At 47.2% G+C, this 21,053-nt stretch overlaps 2 protein-coding genes across 2 annotated transcripts; both read left to right on the forward strand.

The window, feature by feature from the left end:
* Positions 1–243: 243 nt before the first annotated feature.
* Positions 244–1,734, forward strand: LOC120846557. Its single transcript, XM_040218367.1, has one exon. The coding sequence runs from the start codon at positions 244–246 to the stop codon at positions 1,657–1,659; it is 1,416 nt and encodes a 471-aa protein (XP_040074301.1). The 3' UTR covers positions 1,660–1,734.
* A 466-nt stretch (positions 1,735–2,200) lies between these two features.
* Positions 2,201–10,972, forward strand: LOC120846541. The gene is made up of 3 exons (XM_042289771.1): positions 2,201–2,606; positions 3,300–4,753; positions 10,820–10,972. The coding sequence occupies exons 1-3, from the start codon at positions 2,201–2,203 to the stop codon at positions 10,970–10,972; spliced, it is 2,013 nt and encodes a 670-aa protein (XP_042145705.1).
* The last annotated feature ends 10,081 nt before the right edge of the window (positions 10,973–21,053 follow it).

The following is a 21,053-nucleotide window of genomic DNA, read 5'->3' on the forward strand; positions in this document are numbered from 1 at the left end:
TTTCTTCGGCGTCCGAAGTGGACGGTTGCCGCTGAGCTGCGTCCGCTGTCGTCTCGAAGCACGCTGTTTGTTCCTGCTGTCACATCTAACGCCGAAAACCTCGCCGTACGAGCGTTGAACTTCAGCCTTTTTTTCTGGGGCCTTCTGGGAGACGTCGAACATCGCCCGGTGGCCCGGTCTACCGCAAGCAAGCGCCGCGGGGGGCTCGTGCAGAGCCAACCTCAGCCCCTTGCCGACGACGGAATGTATGCTGGCAAACCTTCATCCCAAGTTGACAGGCCCACCTACCACCTGGAGCCGGAGCACGTGCCGTCGGGGACTCGTCCGTCTCCCCGACAAGCTCATGAGGTAGCCGAATCTTCGGAGGACGACTCTACCTTCAAGGAAGGCATCTCCGATATGGACGACTCTGAAGGGTCCCAAGACTGGACCGAATCGCGAGGCAAAAAGCGCCGACGGAAAAGTGGCGGCTCGGGCACGTCCGGGACTACTAGCCACAGGCTACTTGAAGAGGGGTTCACCGTCTTGTTCGCCCCCACCAACTCCGACTCGGTTGCGTCGCTCAGTCCATCCAAGCTTACAGAATACGTCGAATGTGCTGCGCCAGGTGCCGTCAAAGAAGTCCGCGTCAACAAGGCAAGGAACTTAATCGCGGTCGAAGCACGGACACCCAAGCTCAAGGGAGTACTCCTGGACCTCAAGGTACTCTGCACCACTCCTGTCCGAGCATTCCTCCCCAGTCCCCCGAACACCTGCATCGGGCTTATCAGGGACGTGGAACTCGGCCTTTCTGACGCTGACATCCGGAACCAGATACGGGCTCCAGTCAAGATCTGGGACGTGCGGCGACTTGGGGAGAAGTCTAAACTCGTGAAGATTGTCTTCCTCGGGAAGACGCGGCCCGACTCCCTCCTCTACGGACTAGTTCAAACTCCGGTCCTGCCTTTCAAGGTAAAAGCCCTGCAGTGTCGGCGGTGCCTCCGTTACGGCCATATATCCGCGGTCTGCAATCGTCCCCAGGCATGCGCACGATGCGGCGCCTCACACGACGGCGGGTGCGAATCACCCGAACCAAAGTGCATCAACTGTCGTCAGAGCCATGAGGCCACGTCCTCGTCCTGCCCAACCCGACGTCGAGAGGTCGCCATCTCGCGTTACCGCTCAGAAAACAACGCAACGTTCCGGGATGCTCGCGAAGCACTCCGCAACTCCTCGTCAGCCAAGTCAGACAAGAATTCACGCAGTGAGCAGGGTAGCACCCCCTCAGACAAGAATGTACCACAAGACGCGCGTCCTTCCCCGACTGACACTCATGCACCGGCGGTATCATCCCCTACCTGCCAAGAAACCGATGCCACTCCCGGCACCAGCCTCTCAGCCTCCAGCACCACGGTAAAACAGACCTGGGCAGAAACTATCAAAAGCTCGAAACCATCCAAAGGCCGCGACACCCGAGCTTCTCGACAAGGCGCACCTGTGCCGCCATCTTCAGGCCACACCGAAGCCGCCGCCCCCTTCTCGCCGCATCCCTTCAAGTCCATTGTAACCATGATCTTTGGCGCCGTGCGTGACCTAATCCACATCCTGCCAACATCCTCGTTCCGTAAGTTCCTGGAAGCCGTCCTAGCGCTCGAGGGCATCATAGGGGCGCTGCTCTGAAGCTCGACTGACAGCGGTACCCTTAGCCCCGCTGATGCCTCCCTCAGTGCATCAGTCCCCTGCTAGAGGGCGACGACAGACCCCCGTGGCTCTACAGTGGAACTGTGCAGGTCTGCTGACCAGACTGGCAGAGTTGTCCCTCTACCTTCAACAATGGAAGATACCCATTTTAGCTCTTTGCGAAGCTGGTCTCCCAGGAAATCGCAGCATCCCTGGGTATTTTGCTTATAAAAACCCGTCCATACCAAGCTTTCCAAACGGCAGCGCTGCAATTTATATCCAAAAAGCTATCCCTCACCATGTCGTGGATGTCTCTGACCTCTGCACTGTTAACCGGGACCTCGTTGCGGTGCGTGCTGAGATCGCCGGGCGGCGCCTCACTATTATCTCAATTTATGTCCGCCCAGGAGGGGGCGCTGTGGAGGTCGCCGGCTTGGTGGATTCCCTGCGCACCAGGATCACCGATCCGGTTGTGATCTGTGGGGACTGGAACGCTCATCATGCTCTATGGGGTGACACCAGAGAAGATGCAAGGGGCAGGATGCTGGCAGAACAGTTTGGAGAACACAACCTTGTTGTGGCCAACGACGGCTCCCCGACATTTTTCCGGCCACCCTGCACTTTCAGTGCCATCGACGTCACAGCCCATTCACCGGAGATCCCACTGTCTTGGCGGGTTGCAGCCGACACCATGGGCAGTGATCACTTCCCAGTTTTCATCGACATCATAGGCCTACAACGTCCTGGGGTCCACGAGATCTCCGTTATTCACTGGGACCGGTTCCGAGACAACCTAGGGCGATCTACACGACCCCTCCTGGAGGCCATCAGCGACGCGGCGAAAGAAGCCACAATCAAGGCATCCGTACCTACATCCTTCCCTGCACCCGACCTGACCCTTCTAAACCTGTGTGCAGCAAGACGGAGGGCCCAGAGACTTCTGCAACGTAAGGGTGGCGTGACCTTTAAGACCCTCTTTAACAGGATTGACGCTGCCCTACGACGCTATGCCAAAAAATGCTTCAAGCGGCAGTGGGATTTGATCTGCTCTTCGGTGGATGCAACCACACCAGCCCGGCGTATCTGGAGGCTTATGGACAGTCTGTCCGGGAAAAGAATGTACAGCCTCCCATTCGCTTCTCTGGCCCTATGCACGGGAAAGCTACAAGCGGCCCTGGCCGAAGACTTTGCTACTCTCTATGCCGCGGCCGTTTCCCAGCCAAAGCCGCGCTGCCATGCGGATAAAACACCTTTCTGCATGGATGCCCCTTTTACGGAATCCGAACTGAGATCCGCACTGAGAGCCTCCAAGAGACGAGGGGCACCGGGACCAGACGGGGTCACGACACAAATGTTACAGAACCTGCCAGATTCACGTTTACAGGAACTTCTTTCGTCGTTCAATGATATCTGGGCCTCATCAGAATCTCCAGCGGTTTGGCGACTGGCATGGGTGGTCCCTGTACTCAAGAGTGGCAAACCAGCAGGAGACTTATCGTCCTACCGGCCGGTGTCCCTCACCTCATGCGTTGCCAAGCTCTTCGAGCGGCTGGTACACGCCCGCTTGATCTGGTGGCTGGAGGAACACAACCTACTCCCGTCAAATATAACTGGGTTCAGGTCCCGTCTCTCCGCACAAGACAGTATCCTGGACATTGTCAGTGCAGTGCAGCATGCAGCAGCTAGCCGTAAGTCTACCGCGGCGGCATTCTTCGATATTCAGGCTGCATTCGACAATGTGGAACCGGCATCAGTCCTGGCCCAACTAACCTCTTGGGGTATCACGGGAAGAGTTCAGGGCTTCCTCGAGGGTTTTCTTTCGGACAGATCAATCCAAGTCAAACTGAGCAACACACTCAGCCAGTCAAGACCGGTGCAACGCGGTCTACCCCAGGGCAGCGTCCTGTCGCCTCTACTCTTTAACATCGCCATTGCGGGCCTCCCAGCCGCTCTTCCCAACTCAAGGATCCCGATTGGCATTTCTATGTACGCGGACGACTTATGCATCTGGGTCTCTGGCTTCCGACACCCAACCTTGAGAGCCATAATGCAATCCGCCATAAACAAGATCCAGGCCTTCCTCGAGAACCAAGGTCTTTCAATTTCCGGTCACAAGGCAGCAGCCATGGTCTTCCCAGGAAGAAACCGCCGGTTGCGGGAGGTCAAGCTCCAACTGGACTCGCAGCCCCTGCGCCTTGTATCAAAGCACCGCTTCCTCGGCATTACTCTTCAGAACCGCTGCAAGTGGCACGACCAGATAAAGGCCGTCACGGCTTCCACCATCTCTTCCCGGAACGCTGTGCGCCGGGTCGGAGGGCAGAACTGGGGCAACTCTCCCCGATCCATGCTGACCCTTCATTCTTCTTTGGTGGTGAGCCGACTCATGTATAGCTTACCATACATGGACCTCCTCCCCAGTCAGGCCGACAAACTCGAACGGCTACACCGTGCGGGCCTGCGAACATCGCTAGGCGTTCCCAGAAGCGCCAAAAACGAGAGGGTGTATGAGGAGGCCCGGTCGCTTCCTTTGCACCTCCAAGCCTCCCAACGCCTTTTGCTGCAAGTCATTCGTCTAGGGGAGACTCATCCTGGCCAGTCCCTGATCAAGAGGCTCAGGACCCGAACTCAATCCAAACTCAGCCTCGCCACCAAGACCCTTGCCGCACTTGGATGGGAACCCCCCCAGATAATCAACCCGCACGGCAGGACACCCCCTTGGGAGGCAGGCCTGCAGTTAGCCGAACTCCTACCCGGCGTCCGCAAGAAGGCCAACACGCCCCCTCTGGTTCTCAAAGCAGCTGCACAAGAACAGCTAGCAGCAAGGTACCCTCGGCATCTACACATATACACGGACGGTTCGGTGGACAGGTCTCGGCAAAGCAGCACGGCAGCCTACCACATCCCGGACTTACAAAAAGACTGGAGCGCCCGCACTACTCACATGGTGTCGTCCACGACCGCCGAGCTGCTGGCGATCGCAGAAGCCCTGACTGCGACGAAGTCGCTGCCTCCACAACAAATCGTTGTCCTCACGGACTCACGTGGAGGAATTCAGCGCATACGCAAACCTGGTCCATGCCCCACTGCCAACGAGGTGAGACGGGTAGTCCGTCAGCTTGAAGAACATGGACACTCCATCTCGCTCCAGTGGGTCCCATCCCATGTGGGCCTCTGCGGAAACGAGATTGTGGACCGCATAGCCTTACGTGCCCACGACCTCTCTCCTACACTAAGGGCGCCTCCTAATCCCAAGCGCTACCAGCAAGCCATCCAGGCTTTCTTCTCGGATATTTCCCCCTGGAGCAGCTCAAAGCGGCCACCTTGCCTGACCCAGGGGTTAAAACGGTCCGACGCGACGCTGCTCTTCCGACTTAGAACAGGGAGCGCATACACAGGGAAGCTCCTCCACCGGTTTGGACGCAGAGACACTCCGCTCTGTCAGCGGTGTGCGGTCACAGAGGACGAGGTTCACATAGTCTGGGGCTGCCCTCTTCACGAGGAAGCTCGAAGGACGTTTCTCTCCGCCCTATCCTCACAACACATCCGACCGATGACAGCATCAGACGTAGTTTTCCCTGAAGGTCCCAGGCATAGAAGACGGATCATACAGTCCCTCCTACTGGGTTTCCTACGAGAGACCGGTCTAGCAGAGCAACTATGACGCCCTCCTGCTCTTCCGCTAAGTGCCACTAGCCCAGCCCGGACTCGCTAACTGGCTCACTGAGACATGAATGCTGCTGGTTTATTTTGCCTTCCCCCCCCCTCCCCCCCTACTCACCTAAGTCCCATCTTTTCCCCTCCTCCTATCCCAGGGCGGAACAACGCTTGCACTTTTGGCAAAGCTAACCCTGCCTTCCCCACATCACGACACCCCCCCCCCCCCTTTCCTCTTCAGTGGGCGAGGCGATAGCAGCGAGGACAGTATGCTCAACCGCTGTCTACTTCTCTCGCAGGTATGTTACCTTCAGAGCGCTCATTGTGTACGGTCCGACAATCGCTTTTCACTGCTATTTCCTCGCCACCATGGGTACGATCACGGTATTTGTTGTTCTGTTGACCTGTGCTCTCAGCTGGTGTATTGCATCAATAGCCTTCTCCTTAGTGGAGACGTTGAAACGAATCCAGGACCACCAAAAAAAGACAGCAAAAAAAACAAAACAAGATAACGTAGTTTCAAAGTCCTGTTCCAGTAACAGCTCGGTTACAGAGGACTCGAGGGCTGCTAATTCGGGTGAGAGCGATAATGACGGAAGAGATATCGAGAGACAACCCACAGTTTCGGATATGTTTGCTGAATTGCTGGCTGGCCAGAAAAAGATGGCTCAGGACATAGCTGAAATCAAATTATTCCAACAGTCAGTTAACTCCCGATTTGACGCTCTTGAAGCACGAGTGGCTGCCCTCGAGTCGCCTTCTGCCACGCCAAGTGTCCCTCGTACATCTTGTGACAATCTGCTTATAGAGCTTAAGTCATTGTCTGGTGTGGTAGACAGACTCGTCGCGAGGAATGACGACATGGAAAACCGTTCGCGCAGAAATAATCTAATCTTATATGGCCTCACCGAAAGCGCAGACGAAACTAGTGAGGCATTAATCTCTAACATATCAAAAATATTCACGGATAAACTGATTATTGACTGCCCACGTATTGAAAGGTGCCATAGAATAGGTCGAAAACACGACGATCGTTCACGTCTTGTCATTATGAAACTCCTTGATTTCCGCGAAAAAATGGAAGTATTGAAAAATTCTTTCAAGCTCAAGGGTTCAGATATTCGTATACCGGAAGACTTCTCTGTTCATGTCCGTTCCGTTCGAAAGAAAATATGGGATGCGACGGCCTCTTTCCGTGACAGTGGCTCCTCTGTCCGCCTTCGATATGATCATGTGTTTATCAATAATGAGCGATATAAGTGGGATGTTAAAACTAATACTCTGGTTAAGTGTTCCGACTACTCCGCCCAGTCTACTTACCACCGCCCCATGTACTGGTGGTCGTTGACTCGGCCGCGGTTTAAAAGACGGTTTAAGTGAAAATCTTTGTGTCTTGAATGTTAACGCCAGAAGTTTAGTAAACAAGTTCCCCGATTTTCTGTCACTAAATTCTTCCCACTCTGCTCACATTATTGGAGTCACTGAAACATGGTTGCATGATGGCATATACGACACCGAAATTACACCCTCTGGTTTCTGCGTTGTTAGAGGTGATAGAAAGTACGGGCGTGGCGGTGGCGTCGCACTCTTTTTAAAGACCAATATTAAATTTTAAGTGATACAGGGTCCTCCCCAGACTGAATCAGTGTGGTGCAAACTTAATGTGGATAATATATCTTTAGTTGTTGGCGTTGTCTACCGCCCTCCCGGCTCTCCCATTGATCAGTTACACGCTTTATGTGACTTTATGTACGAGCATAACCTGTCGTCTTCCAATTTAATATTAATGGGTGATTTCAATTTACCTGGCATCCAGTGGTCGTCTTTGTCGCTATCTGGTCCTGACGTTCAAACATCTAGAGAGTTAGTGAACTTTTCTTTGTCATTTGGTTTAAAACAGATTGTTCAGGAGAGCACGAGAGAGTCGTCAGTTTTAGATTTGGTATTTCTTAGTATACCTCTTCTAGAAAACCATTTTGAATGTGAAGTCGTTGACGGTATATCAGATCACAGGGCAGTCTTTGTTTCTGTTACTTATTCTGTCCCTAAAACACGTTTTGTTTACCACACTTTTCGTGATTTTAACCGTGCCGATGATGTGTCCATAATTGACTCATTAAGCTATTCCTTTGAAGTGTTTGAACAACTTAGTATCTCCAGTGACGTGAATGTACTCATTACATTTTTTGAAGACTTGGTTAAATCGTGTATCCAGCGATTTGTGCCACACAAAACTAAAAAAAGTAACATTGTCAAACCTTGGATAACAAGAGAATTATTACATTTATCGCGACGGGTCGGCAGACTGCGGAGTGGAAAACGTTGCGCTGACCCAGTAAAGTATGCTCAGTTTATGCAAGCTAAGGAGGAACTCCGACTAAAAACTAATTCCGCGAAGGACTTCTATTTCCGTGTTACCTTACAAAACTTAATAAAATGCAACCCTCGAAAATTCTGGAAATCTATTTTACCAGGCAGCACAACTTCAAACTCGTTTATAATTAACGACGTAACTACTATGGACGCGCTGACAATCGCTACAGCGTTTAATACGTACTTTCAGTCAGTATTTACAGTTGATAATTTTGAAGTTCCTCCTTTTATTCATGTTTCGCAGTCTGCGGTTGACGACATAGATGTGAACGTTCGGGGCGTACTAAACCTGATTTTGAAGTTAGACACTAAAAAAAGTCCTGGTCCTGATGACATTCCTAATTCATTTATTTTCAGGTACTCCCAATGGTGCAGTCGGTATCTCACGGTTATTTTTCAGAAATCACTGTCAACGGCCACAGTTCCTTCATCATGGAAACTCTCTAAAATTATTCCCGTATACAAATCTGGCAACTCACAATCACTGTCAAACTATAGACCAATTTCTATAACGTCACATTCATGCAAATTATTGGAACATATAGTCTACAGGCATGTAATAGAGTTTCTCGATACTAATAATATTTTATGCGATTTCCAACATGGTTTTCGACGCGGTTATAGTACTATGACACAACTAACAGAGTTTGTTCATGATATCGGTCTGTCTCTTGACATCGGTAACCAAGTTGATGCGATATTTATAGATTTGTCAAAGGCTTTCGACACAGTTCCTCATTCTAAACTCCTACACAAGCTTAACCTAATTCTAAATAATCATCACCTTGTGAACTGGATATCCAGTTTTCTTTCTCAACGGTCTCAATTTGTCTACTTTAACTCATCCAAGTCTAGTACAGTTGACGTATCATCAGGTGTTCCACAAGGGTCAGTTCTTGGACCGCTACTTTTCTTGTTATACATCAATGATTTGCCACGTTGTATTTCCACTAAGGTCCGACTTTAAGCCGACGACTGCGTACTATATCATGTGATAAACTCCTCCGATGACCATATAACTCTTAACAATTCTTTCGTGAATTTTTGTACGTGGTGTAAAACCTGGCAAATGAACCTGAACTTTAGTAAAACGGTTTATATGACCTTTTCTAGGCGTTCATCACCTTCTGTGTTTAATTATTCATTTGACGGGTTATGCCTAGAAAGAGTTTTTGAATATAAATATCTTGGCCTCCTTTTCACGCCTGATTTATCTTGGTCTAAGCACATTGATACTACATGTAACAAATCTCTTAAAAGACTTGGATAACTGCGGCGTACCTTACGTGTGGCACCACAAGATACTAAGCTTTTAACTTTTAAAACTTCGATTCGCCCAATCCTCGAATATGGTTCTATTATTTGGTTTCCCTACAAAGAGTCCGAGATAAATAAGGTCGAATCAGTACAAAAGAAATCGGTACGTTTTATTTGTCGTCGGTATGACAGAAACTTTTCTCCTTCTTCTAATCTTTCCGTGTTAGGCCTAAGACTTCTTTCTGAGCGTCGTGGTATCGAGCGCCTAAAGTCTCTGTATTTCATGGTTAACTCATCACGTTTTGACTCGTTACATAACAACATAAAGTTTCTCGAGCCAACTGCAACTAGGAGCCACCATGAATTAAACATTTTACCTTTTCATCCTCGTACTGATATGTTTAAATACAGTTTTTTTGCTCACACCATTGAACGCTGGAATTTATTACCAGGAAACATCCGATCACTACAACCAGATGAATTTCTGTGTGCCGTTGACAGTGGTTCACAGTAATGTCCGGACCGTCTGTGTTTAACTCCCACTCCTGCCATAGCCCCAGTGGGGCTGCAGTATGTATAAATAAATAAATAAATAAATAAATACTTGTCGGACTTCTGGTAAAGTATTATATAACTAATAAAAGAGCAAGTTAATGGAAAACACAAAATAAACAACGTAGGCAGATTTACTAAAAAAATAGAGAAATTATTACAATTGTATTTTACATGCGACGCAGTTTACACCTAAATTATTTTAGGTTTGAGCGTAACAAAAGCTATAAAAGCAAGCTCCATGCTTCAGTATGGCTTTACCGAGGACGAGTGCTTGTTCACTGGAAGAGTAGTTCAGGGCAGCATGCTCGCGCTTGCAGGTTCTGCTTCACTCACTCTTATGATAAAACCAAATTCTTTACTAGTAAACAATTTCGTGAAACAAAGCTTACCTTCTGCATATGTGTAATTACTTCAGTTTCATGTGACTACATGCTTGTTTGTCGTTATTCTTTTCGTTTATAGTACCGCTCCGATTCAGCTCATGCTCTTTAGTGTGCAACATGCTTAGAGACCAAGGTAACCCAGGAGCAATCTATTACGTAGATTGCACAATACGTGGGCTGCTGGCCAAGTGTGCCACACTCAACACATGACATTGAATTCTAAATTCCCGCGCGATCTGCGCCAGTGCAGTGACCGTTAAAGATTGAGTTGCCCTGTAACTCGAGTCTCTCTTCCACCTCTGAACCGTCCGAACCGTAAGTGTCGTGTTCGCCCCCCTAACAGAATCAGCCGCGCATCTCCGTGGATGCAGCCTATCGCTGTGAGCAGACTACGCTTCACTTTCGAGTTTTAACTTTTTAAGGCGAAGGCCTTAGTTGTCTCAATACGCGAAAAAGCGGCGTCGTCATGCCCAAAACATATCCATAAAAACACGTCACCAAGCACGCGCCGCTCACGCTCAAGCTCAAGTGCGGGAGCGTGATGTCACCACCGGAGCACCATGTGCAAAAGGTGCGCTTCAGACTTCACCTGTGCACGTTGCGTGCTACGTGCGATGAACTGTGAGACGACCGCGTCTACATCTACGGCCTCAAATATGGCAGGAGCGTCTACATCTACGGCTGTTTCCGCATGCGAACGTGGCTGTCCACGCAAATGCTCCACAGCCGAGGAAGCAGGCTGTGGCGTCGAGGATTCCGTCTAGGACGTCATCCTTGACGTCGTCCTTGACACCGTTCTTGACTTCATCCTCGACGTCCACCGAGATGTCGTCCGAGAGGCCTTCCTCGACGGCGGCGTCTTAGACGTAGTCATTGACGTCGTTTTCGACGTCGTCCTACTGGTCGTCCTAAACACCGTACTTGGCGTCGATCTCTAGGACGTCGTCCTATTCGTCGTCCTAACGGCCGTCCTAGAGGTCGTTCTGGACGTCGCTCTTGTCGTTGTCGACGATGTCCTCCTAGACGCCGTTTCCGACATTGTCCTCGATATGTGCACGGCAAAGCAGATGCTTTCGAAATCCTGCACCTAAGCAGTCCTAAGCGTCCTCCTGTATTTTATCGCCCTGTCAGCGATCTCGAATTCCTTGAAAAGGTGAGAGGTCGAAAAGGACGCTCGGTGGCGTGAGGGGCCATGTCGCACCGTTACTGCGTGAAAGGATGCCCCGGCGGAGTCACAACCGAAAGTACGCTGCAAAGGTTTCCGAAGAATGCGTTAGAGAAGGCGGCCAGGCTAGCCGTAATTCCTGAAGTACTTTTGACGGGTTTTCCATCGAAGTGCTATATTTGTTCTCGGCACTTTGTCGACGAGGGTAGGAGGTCAGCCCAAGGGTCTCAAGATGTTGGGGATTGAAGTGGTACCTCGATTGAAACGTGGTGTCGTACCGGTGAACTTGCCGCAGAAGGTCACATTACACGAAGCATAATGTCCAAGGCTAGAGGTAAGTCCACCAAACATAGAGAGCTTTGTTCGATTCACCGACTCACCGATCGTCCTCACCGTTACAGGTGCATAGCGCCGCCATGTTTTCCGGGGAAGGATAAAAAGCCAGGAGTCGACACCACTTCCAGACTCCGATTTTGGATATTAAAAAAAAATAGTAACGTAGTGCGTTCGCAGTTGCGTTAAAAACATGTTTTACGAATGACAATATTAAATATTATAGAAGTGTCGCTTACAAAGCTTCTAAATCGTGTTATGGATTACGACACAAATAATAAAGAAGCGACGAAGTGATAATAAAAAGGAAACGCGAACAAAAGTGTACTTGCGCCTTAGAAAATATTCGTTTTTTTGTGGGTGTGTGTGTTTTTTTTTTGCGTAATGGTATTTGTTTGGGTCTGTATGCATCGTTTTACATAGTTTGCATCGTTTTAGGCAACAAAAAAGAAACGGACTTTGGAGTATCCCCTTTAAGCTGAAACAAGGTATAACCGCAATGTCCATAAGAACGCAAATAAATTTTAACACATCTAAAGAGACATGGGGCAGGGAAAAGTGGCACAGGGGACAATGTGGAATAAATATTATGGCGAAAGGACCCGCGTTACAATGTCTCGTGTTTTCTGGAATCTTCTTTTGCTTCTTTTGAGAGTGTTGCAGCACCGTTTGTTTACGTGAAATTCCGTTTATGCCGGTAGTAGCGGGTCCGCCGGAAACGGGCCGAAGGCCAGGCTTCATTGAAAGGAGCGCGGCCATCCCGGGTCGGTCGGAAGACCTCTGCGGTCCAGGGTTTGAAGCCCCTTGTTTCAGATGACGAGCTGCGTCCGGGTGCAGCCGCCTGTAAAGCGTGTTCCCCCGCAGTTAGAGTGTCTGTGTGGGGAAGCCCCCACGAACGCGAGAGGCAAGATGTGATTTAGGCCAATGCATACCAGGGCTGGCCAGAGATAAATCAAAATCTATTCGAGAATACAAACACTTAGATACATATGTTTAAGGCGCGAAATACGGATATTTAAGTAAATTTGTATTTCATGCAACGCGATATCCCTAAGCTGCCTCTGCAAAAACTGCCTAAAAATTATTCTAGAATACCAATACAGATACTTAAAGAACCACATATGTTCTCGAACGGTGCTACCCGGGTAGAGTGTAGTTCGTGGAGAACACGAAGGGTAATTTATGATGGTGCCTCTCTTTTTGTGTGGTTCTATGCACTATTCCTTACCTGGAACTCTTTATTTATCATTAAGGCTGCTAAAAAAACATGTCACCCCTGTTGAACCACGTAGTTACAGAACGGTGAAGACTGCGTACCATGCTTGACAGAAGGCGTCTGACCAAAATCCACCCAATTTTTCCGGAAGGGCGCATCTCAGACTGCTCGATTATATGCTTCTGAGTCACCCGTAGTGCGGGTAGATGGGAAAACAGAGCCGTTCTTTTCTTCATCAAACACCATTACAGCGTCCTCTCAGCAAAACACTGAAACTAGTGGAGGCGCTGGCTTTGTTACTTTTGCAAGTAACCTTCTTTAAACTACAGTCTTTCTTTAATGTTGTTAACGGTGATGGATCATGTTATGAGGCAGGTTCATATTAAAAACTCCGAAGCAACTTGCACCAAACAAATTTTCTTATCTTTTAAATTTACCTTAAAAGGGGAGGCAATGTCACGAAATACGTAAGTCTGGCAAAGTATCGCGATACAAGCGACAGATTGTAAACGTATTCGACTACTCAGATACAAATGCACCTTTCAAATATATTTATATACAGAGATACAGATACTAGAATGTATCTCTAAGATACTATCGCGAAACTGCCCAGCCCTGATACAGACATCCCCCTCTCGTTTTTATAGTGCCTGTTTTTTCTGTTTTCCTTTCTTGTTTTTAGTTGCTTTATTTGTCGGCGTTACGGTGTTTTACTGATATTATTTTGTTATCTTCTTGCTTAAGGCCTGAGGGGCGCATTTTACAATCAAACTATCAAATAATATAGATTTATAAATAAATACACATTAAGAAATATATGTGGCCGATGTAAGTTAATTTGGTCGTTCAGTTCCATCTGCACTTAAGCAGCAAGTTCATTATGACTGGATGTAACTAGAAAAATAAAAGCGTTTTAAAGGCAATGGGTATGTCCCTAAACTAATGAACTCCAAATGTGGAGTTCAAACGTTGCGGAATACATTTAACGTTAGATGCGAACGACGCTCGATAAATAATCTATAGTCGAATTTCTTCCGGTAGTTTTGGAAGAGCCCACAATTCAATTATCAACATCTCTACGTTATTGGTTTGTTAGGGACGCTTTAAGCAATTTCCAGACAACCATATGCCGATAAATTCATCTCCGTTCTCTACACAGGACACTCAAAGAAGCGCCCTCACTCCCACACTCCATTACAATCAAACACGCAGCTGCCCCCATTTTTCGTCACGCACACACACAGACAATCGACTACATCCTGCTTCCAACTCCATCTCTGGCGAGAAAGCATTGGGCAACCAAGCGAGGCGAACGCCCTCACAAAAGTCCGCAATGGAAGGTGGCCGGCCTCGGCATCCCGAATGGGGACACCTCTTCCACACCTCATTCACAACGTGGCACGCATCCGGTGCTTTCGCCGTCGTCTCCTGCGCCGTGATAAACTGGCTATATTGCCGGTCTCCTGGACCTTCCCCATCTCTTTCCCTACTGTCCTCTTCTCCCATGTTTCTCGCCGTCCACCCTGTCGTCCGCATCCCTACGCTTCTCAGGGAAGGGAAGTATATCTATCTAGGCGACTGAGATATATGGGAACGCGGGGAATGACCAGCCTTCCGGCCCTCCCTAGCCTGCCTTAATATTGTCCCTTTTGGGGACGAAAAAGAAGAATGAGGTTATCCCCTTCCCGTCAGTTCATCTATTCTTCTGGTTCTTCGATTCCAGTGTTGCTTTTTGTTTTTGTCTCATGTACTTGAATCGGTTAGTGTACGGTTTACGCGCCTTGCTAAGTCGGTGTTCGGTTTGAGGGAAAATAGCATCAGCTAGAGGATTCAGTTTTCTTCTAATATTGATCGTTAAGAAAGTTACTTTTACTTTTTTGAGTGACCTACGTCGTTTGATTATACTAGCAGTTTTCATAGACCCTTTCAGATTCCACGTTGTCTTCCACAAGTATATTATATACGAGTCGCGATTATCTATATCGAGTAGGTACTTATCCTAGAAAGAGCGCGGGGATTTGAAGTATCGATATAGAAAGTCGATGAGTTACAAATTAAGAAAAAAAAATAGGTGATCAGTCTTTTGCATTTTTCGACGTGGTTGTGGTTTATTGTTGTAACTCGCCTTTGTGCATAGTAAGGTTACACAAATGATTTCTATAAAATTTTGTTGTGGATTTTAATTATAAGACTAAGCAAAAGTACATAAAAAACGTCGCTTAGCCGCTGTGTCGACTTTTTATGGGGCAAAATTTATTCTTAGTTATGCCAATAAAAAGCGAGAAAATTAGTTCGAGAGTAGCGCCGGAAATTGTTGACTCATTTATTTTATGTCAAAGCGCGTTTGAGTTTATTTATAACGGTGTCACAAAAAACGTGAACGTGTTTGTATCGGAATAAATTGTCCGGAAAATAAAAATGCATGATTCGCAGACAACGCGATCTAAATATTTTATGAAAGAAATCGTAATGTTATAAAAAAGTTTAGCTCCGAACGTTGAAGTGTGACCACATTTGGCACCTAAATTGTTCGGAAAAACCACGGTATTTCAACGGCTGCGTTGTCTCGTCGGCCTAGTGGCCGTACTTGCGACGTCACAGTGCATGCGGTGGTGGCGTTGAAACGCGGCATTCAGAAAGATTTTCTAAAAGCAGAGAAAAAAGTTCAGTTACGATTCTTTGGGAGACGTTCTTGGTTTGTTGGTGTTGTGATCGCGTTTTTTGTGCGCTTCGCCTTAACGCAAAGATAACTGGGGTGTCTGGTTAGGAGGGATGTTCGAGCGAGCTGGTGATTTATTATACGCAGAAACTACGCAAGCGAGACAAGGACAAGGGAGGAAGTGCGTAGAGGCAGGATAGAGCGCGACTTGCAACTGGGGTTTTATACTAAGTTAGAGAAAGACAGAGAAGAAGTACTGACAGTTAAAAGAGAAAAACACACGAATAAAGGCATAAGACACTGTCAGTGAAAAGAGGGGTGGGAGAGAAAAAAAATAGCGATAAAAATAACAATAAAAAAAACGAAAAAAAAAAACGGGGAAGAAAAAGTGGATAAGGTTTAAGCTTGATGACTGGCCACACTGTCCAAAACGACAGCGACCTCCAGGACACCGGGGAAACTGTGGTTTATGTTCTGAATGGCGAATACATTTCTCAGTGACCATGTCAGAGTTTTTTTACAATCTGTCGCCTGGACCACACCAAGATGTATAGCCAACTTGCCCACTGAATGATTTTAAGACCAAAACATGGACACAGTCATATGGATTGTAAACCCGTGTCCTTTTCTCTTTTTTTTTTCAGCATGTTGTAGTCGTTTTTCCACGTTGCTGGCTGTACAAAGAGGAACTGAGGGAGATGAGAACATGAGTGCGCGTAGTGAAGTCTTAGCTCCGAGCTATGATTGTAAAGATTAGAGGGTCGATGCAGAGGCCGGCTGTCTTCGTCTATACTCACTGCTTTCGTCCATACAAAGCAAACAAGTGCCCCCGTCCGCCTCTCTCGCACTCTCTTGCGCGTTAATTCCTGACGCCGGAGCTCTGCGTTTGAACGTGTTCGGGCAGCTAGGAAAAACAAAAGCAGCTAAACTTTTCGCCTACCCCCTAATCGTTCAAGTTTCAGCTCGCCGTTCTGAATGAGTTAGTGAGTGATTTATTTGCACTTAAATTGGTGCTCGCATGGAGCCGTGCCAGGCAAAGCAGATATTTAAAAAAGCCTCACGCGAGTGCGCCCGCTAGCCTGCCGCCGTGTGCGTTAGGAGTTATAGTACCACCCTAGCTTTAGAAGCGTTAAAATTATGACGGCAGTGATGGTGGTGGTGGTGATTTTTGACGTCCATTCACGCTTTCATCTCCCTCTCTTCCTCGTTGGTTTCTTCTTTTTGTATAATGTAATATTTCTGCAGCTTGCCACGCGACAGTCGGTCACTCCGGCCTCTCAGTGCAAGCGCAACCTAAGAAAATCACGAAAGGTACAATTTTTTTCGGTGGTGAAATTTTCATCGGAAGAACCACAATGCATCGCTCACAGATTTTGAGTGCGTCGCTACCACAAATACGACAAACAACAAAAACTGTTTAGATGATCGCAAAGTACACAAAACTAGCAACACTTCTTTAAAAAAATGTAGGTGTGCACATCCGCTAATATCGAAGCTAACTAGTTTTTTTTTTTTTTTTTTTTTTAAACGCACCTTCTGCTGCCGTGCTAACTTGTTACTGGTAATGCCATGGGACGAGAAAAAAAGAAGGGGGAGGGGGGGACGCCTTGCATGCGAATTGAGACGTCTATACTTCCCCTAGTTGTTATATTTAGGTTTCACGCTCTCTGAGCGACTTGAGCCTTGTGCAAGTGTCGATATTTTAATCATAGCCTATCTATAATCATTTCTTCGTACATTCTAACCAAAAAATGCATAAAATACCATGTACGCTCATTCAAATGCCTACGAAATAAGTAAAACGACCATCACTCAGAATGAAACTTTCGACGAGTTCAAACCCCTAAAGCGCCGCGAACAGGCGTTCAAATAGCGTGAACCACTCAAATATACGCGTCAACTTTAACTCCATTTCCTCACACAAAGGACAGTCTAGAAAACAAAAATATAACATCCGGAGCGAACCAGTCTTTCGCATTTGAGAACGCGACGTCTCGCACGAGCGGCCCCTAGCAGGCACCCCAGTCGTTACGGCCTTTTTCGTCGCTGGAAGTGCAGGCACTTAGCGTCGCCTTCGCTCTACGGGACATGGTCGAACGCAGAGGACGCACCGATACAGAAGCTACGCGACAAAAAAAAAAAAAAAACAAAAAAAAAACAAGCATAAAAACAAGTAAAAAAAGAAACAAGAACAAAAAACGATTTTCCCTCGCTCTATCTTCTTTAGTGAATGTCTGCTACGCGAAGGATACTCGAGGTGTCCTCGTGTCGGTGTCGTCACAGCGATCAATAACCTTCCGTCCTCTCAGTACTTCATCTGCTTGTCGTACATTGATTTGTTTCTTGTCGTTTGCTGTTTTGTGTTGATTTTACCATTCATCGGATTCCAGAGACACTACAGGTGCCTAACATGCATGCATATCAAATTTCACGTGGAATTCGTCACATCTAAGTTCTGAGCGCTCTTCATTGCTTAGTTCAGCGACTGGCTTAGCACGTGGCATGTACACTCAATAGTAATTCCGGGAATAGAAATACCGGCATTAACCCGGGTTTTAAAAACGTATATGAGGGTATCAAGTTGCCATCTGCCGGACGCAGGGCGGATTCCCCGCAGGAATTTTCCGCCAAAATGGCACCTCACTTCACTGCGGTGTGTCGTAATGTGCAAAAAAAAAAAAAAAACACTCGCAAAATAAAAGGAAAAAAAAAACGGGAAAGACATTTCCGTAGTAATCTATATGGCATGGATTCGATTCACAACTGCCGCAGACGTTTTTTTACTGCCGTGACCTCCTTTCCCTCAACTTAATGCCCACTATAGTCAGTTACAGGTTAAGAAGGTAGCGGCAAATGCCCCTCAAAGGGAATCAGATATCCCTCCGCCACCTCCGCATCCAATAGCGTCCCACCGTTTCCGTGACGTTGCGGACAACGCGCGAGGATGGTCTTGCCTTTCTGTACATATTTGCTTTATCTTTCGACTTCGACTTAGCATTGTGGAAGGCACGAGAGGGAGATTAGAGTTCTCCCCCACCGACGGAAACAAATACGACTTTCGGGGATTAGCTTCCCCCCCGATGGATACAAAGGCTGCTTTCAGGGGCTCGGTTCCGTCTCCGATGAATACAAAGGTCGCCTTCTTAAAAAGTGGGACCGGACACAAGTGGGAATCCATTGAAGCGGAACAAGGAGCGTTTCCAGTGAACTCTTCTTTCGACTGCGGAGGGCTTTGAAACGGGCGCATCACACTTGTGGGAGGAGCTTCTCCTACCTTCTTGACTTGTAACCAGACTTGTACACGTTACTGAAAAAAAGTAACCGATTACAATTACAATTACTACAGTGAAAAAAGTAACCGATTACCGTTACTGATTACTGCCCTCCAGAAGTAATTGAACAGTTACTGCAAAGTAATTGATTACTTTTCACGTTACTTTCACGTTACTCTTTATTGCGATGACAGAAATACACAAATACACAGTAAAATCTTGCGTACACAATTTTGTTTGTTTATTGTTCCCTTTTTTTGTTTTCAGAACTTAGTAAGTTTTAGCAGGAGCTGCCTCTCAAAGTTTTCGTCCGTCATCTTTCCGCGTTTTCTTGTGAAGACGTCCGCCGCGACGCTGAAAACCCTCTCGACGGACGCACTTGACGGAAGCGCGGTGTTATAGCGCACGAACACCTTGCGAACCAGTTCATGCTTATGCAGGGACTCGATGCACGTCTCCGAGTCTGCCATAAAGCGGTCTGCTTCGATGCAATTTACGCTAGGAGAAGGTACTCCGGGTGAAGCCAGCGCAAAACTAAAAAAATCGTCCGTGGGAGATTTTTTGGGAGCACTCAAGGAAACGGCGGTCACTGTGCTACCGTAGCACTGTCGGTTCAGCTCGTTCTGCAGAAGTATTTGAAGTTCCTGACGCCGACCTTCGCTTGACACCCACATCGTCTTGAATCGAGGAATCGTGACGGATGCAATCAAAAGCTCGCGGTCCTCGAAAAGGTGGCCGAACCTGTGGCATAATTAAAAACAAAAGAGCACCTTAATCATACATGAAATTAAACAAAACGTGGCAACAAAGTATACTACTAAGCGGATACGAGTCAGATTTTAGACTGATATAGATATTGAACGTTTGTAAGTATGATAGCAAACAAAGAAAAAGTGATAGGCTGCGCGCGAACCTTGACAAAAACTGCGGAACCTCTTACCTCTTGTGGATTCCGGTCAAAAGCGCATTCACGAGGGGTGTACAGAATGCCAGTCCCGACATTTGCAGATGTTCCAGGCGGCGCTGAAGCACGCTGATGGTGGGAAGCAGGTAACCGATGTACATATTTTCGTCTTTTTGGACGATGTCGATAGCACACGCCAGGGGCTTCATGACCTGTGCAAGTAATGTAAAAAAAGGCATCGTCGTTAAAGCTCTAGCTTCAACTGCAGTTAATATATAAAGATACAAAAGACATGGAACTAACAAATATATACCGAGGTTAGTCGGCCGGATTATTCATATTAAAGACGACATTTGGTCTTACCTCACAGTACGCTTTGATGAACTGGAGGTCCTGTGGACGCTGGAAATGAGGTGTTTGTAGAGCCCTACAAAGACCGTCTAAGTCTTTTCCCGCAGAGTCAATGGCCAGGATGCATTCGAAAGCGTCGAAGAAGGAATTCCAACGAGTGGCGACCGGTCTTAACATTGTCCGGCCACAGTACCTCAAGATGGTTTCGTTAGCAACGGAAGATTGGCCCTGCTTGCTTTTTGTGAGAAAAAAAATATTCTGGGATGAAAAATGTAATTGGTAATTGTGTAATTGATTTTGTAATTGATTACAGAAAAAAATTAATTGAATTACTCCGAGCGTTACAGCTTGACAAATGTAATTGAAGCGTTACAAAATTACACTTAATTGTAATTGATTACAAGTAATCAATTACTTGTAACGCGTTACGTACAAGTCTGCTTGTAACCGACTATAGTGTTAAGCGTCATGGCCAAGCTTTTGTCCAGGCGCCTACGTGCACTTGATAGTTGTTTCTAGAATGAAGCGATACCACCGCTAATAGTGCTGATAAGCCTGGGGAGCTTCCAGGGCGTTGTATACTCTCGAGCTCTTCTCCCTCAGAGTGCACAGGTGTCGAGCTTCTCCTCGCCAACCCCACTGACTACATGACCTCCCCATTAAACGACCAGCTACAGAAGACACGGAAGAGGATTTAGTGACAAGGCGAGAGCAAAAAACACAGACAGCTTTTTCAAATACCAAGATACATGTATTCATGTTCATTTCACTGAGGCGGCTCTTCCTGGTCTGGGAAGAAAGGAAGATGACGAACAGCTAACTTGGAAAGAAATCAGCAGGAAGGGGCTGAAAAGGTTGAAAAAAAAACCGGAATTAACCACGACAACGAAATAAAAAAAAAATTATCAGAAAGAATTAATATAAAAAGGATATTAAATAATTATCAATTATAAATTGTCAAAAATAAGAAGAACATGAAAGCACAATATATTTTATTCCTTTAAATTTGCGGTTGATAATAATTTGGCCAGACAGGACGTTCCCTAAAAGTTTGTCTTCAAGAACGCTTCCTTAAAGTTTCACAGGCATCATCTGTGCCGTACCATCCCATTGCCGTGCACGCCCGAAGATGTCATCTCTGCTTTCCTCACTATAATGAAGCCGAAGTTAAGGGCACACAAAGTGAAAAGTGCGGACAAGAAATGATAGGGACTTCAATATCCAGCGTGTAAGGAACAACGTATCTGCAGAAACGCTTCCCCAATCCTCTTC

This window comes from Ixodes scapularis, unplaced genomic scaffold, assembly GCF_016920785.2.
Source record: "Ixodes scapularis isolate PalLabHiFi unplaced genomic scaffold, ASM1692078v2 PGA_scaffold13__105_contigs__length_92229423, whole genome shotgun sequence".
Lineage (NCBI taxonomy): Eukaryota > Metazoa > Arthropoda > Arachnida > Ixodida > Ixodidae > Ixodes > Ixodes scapularis.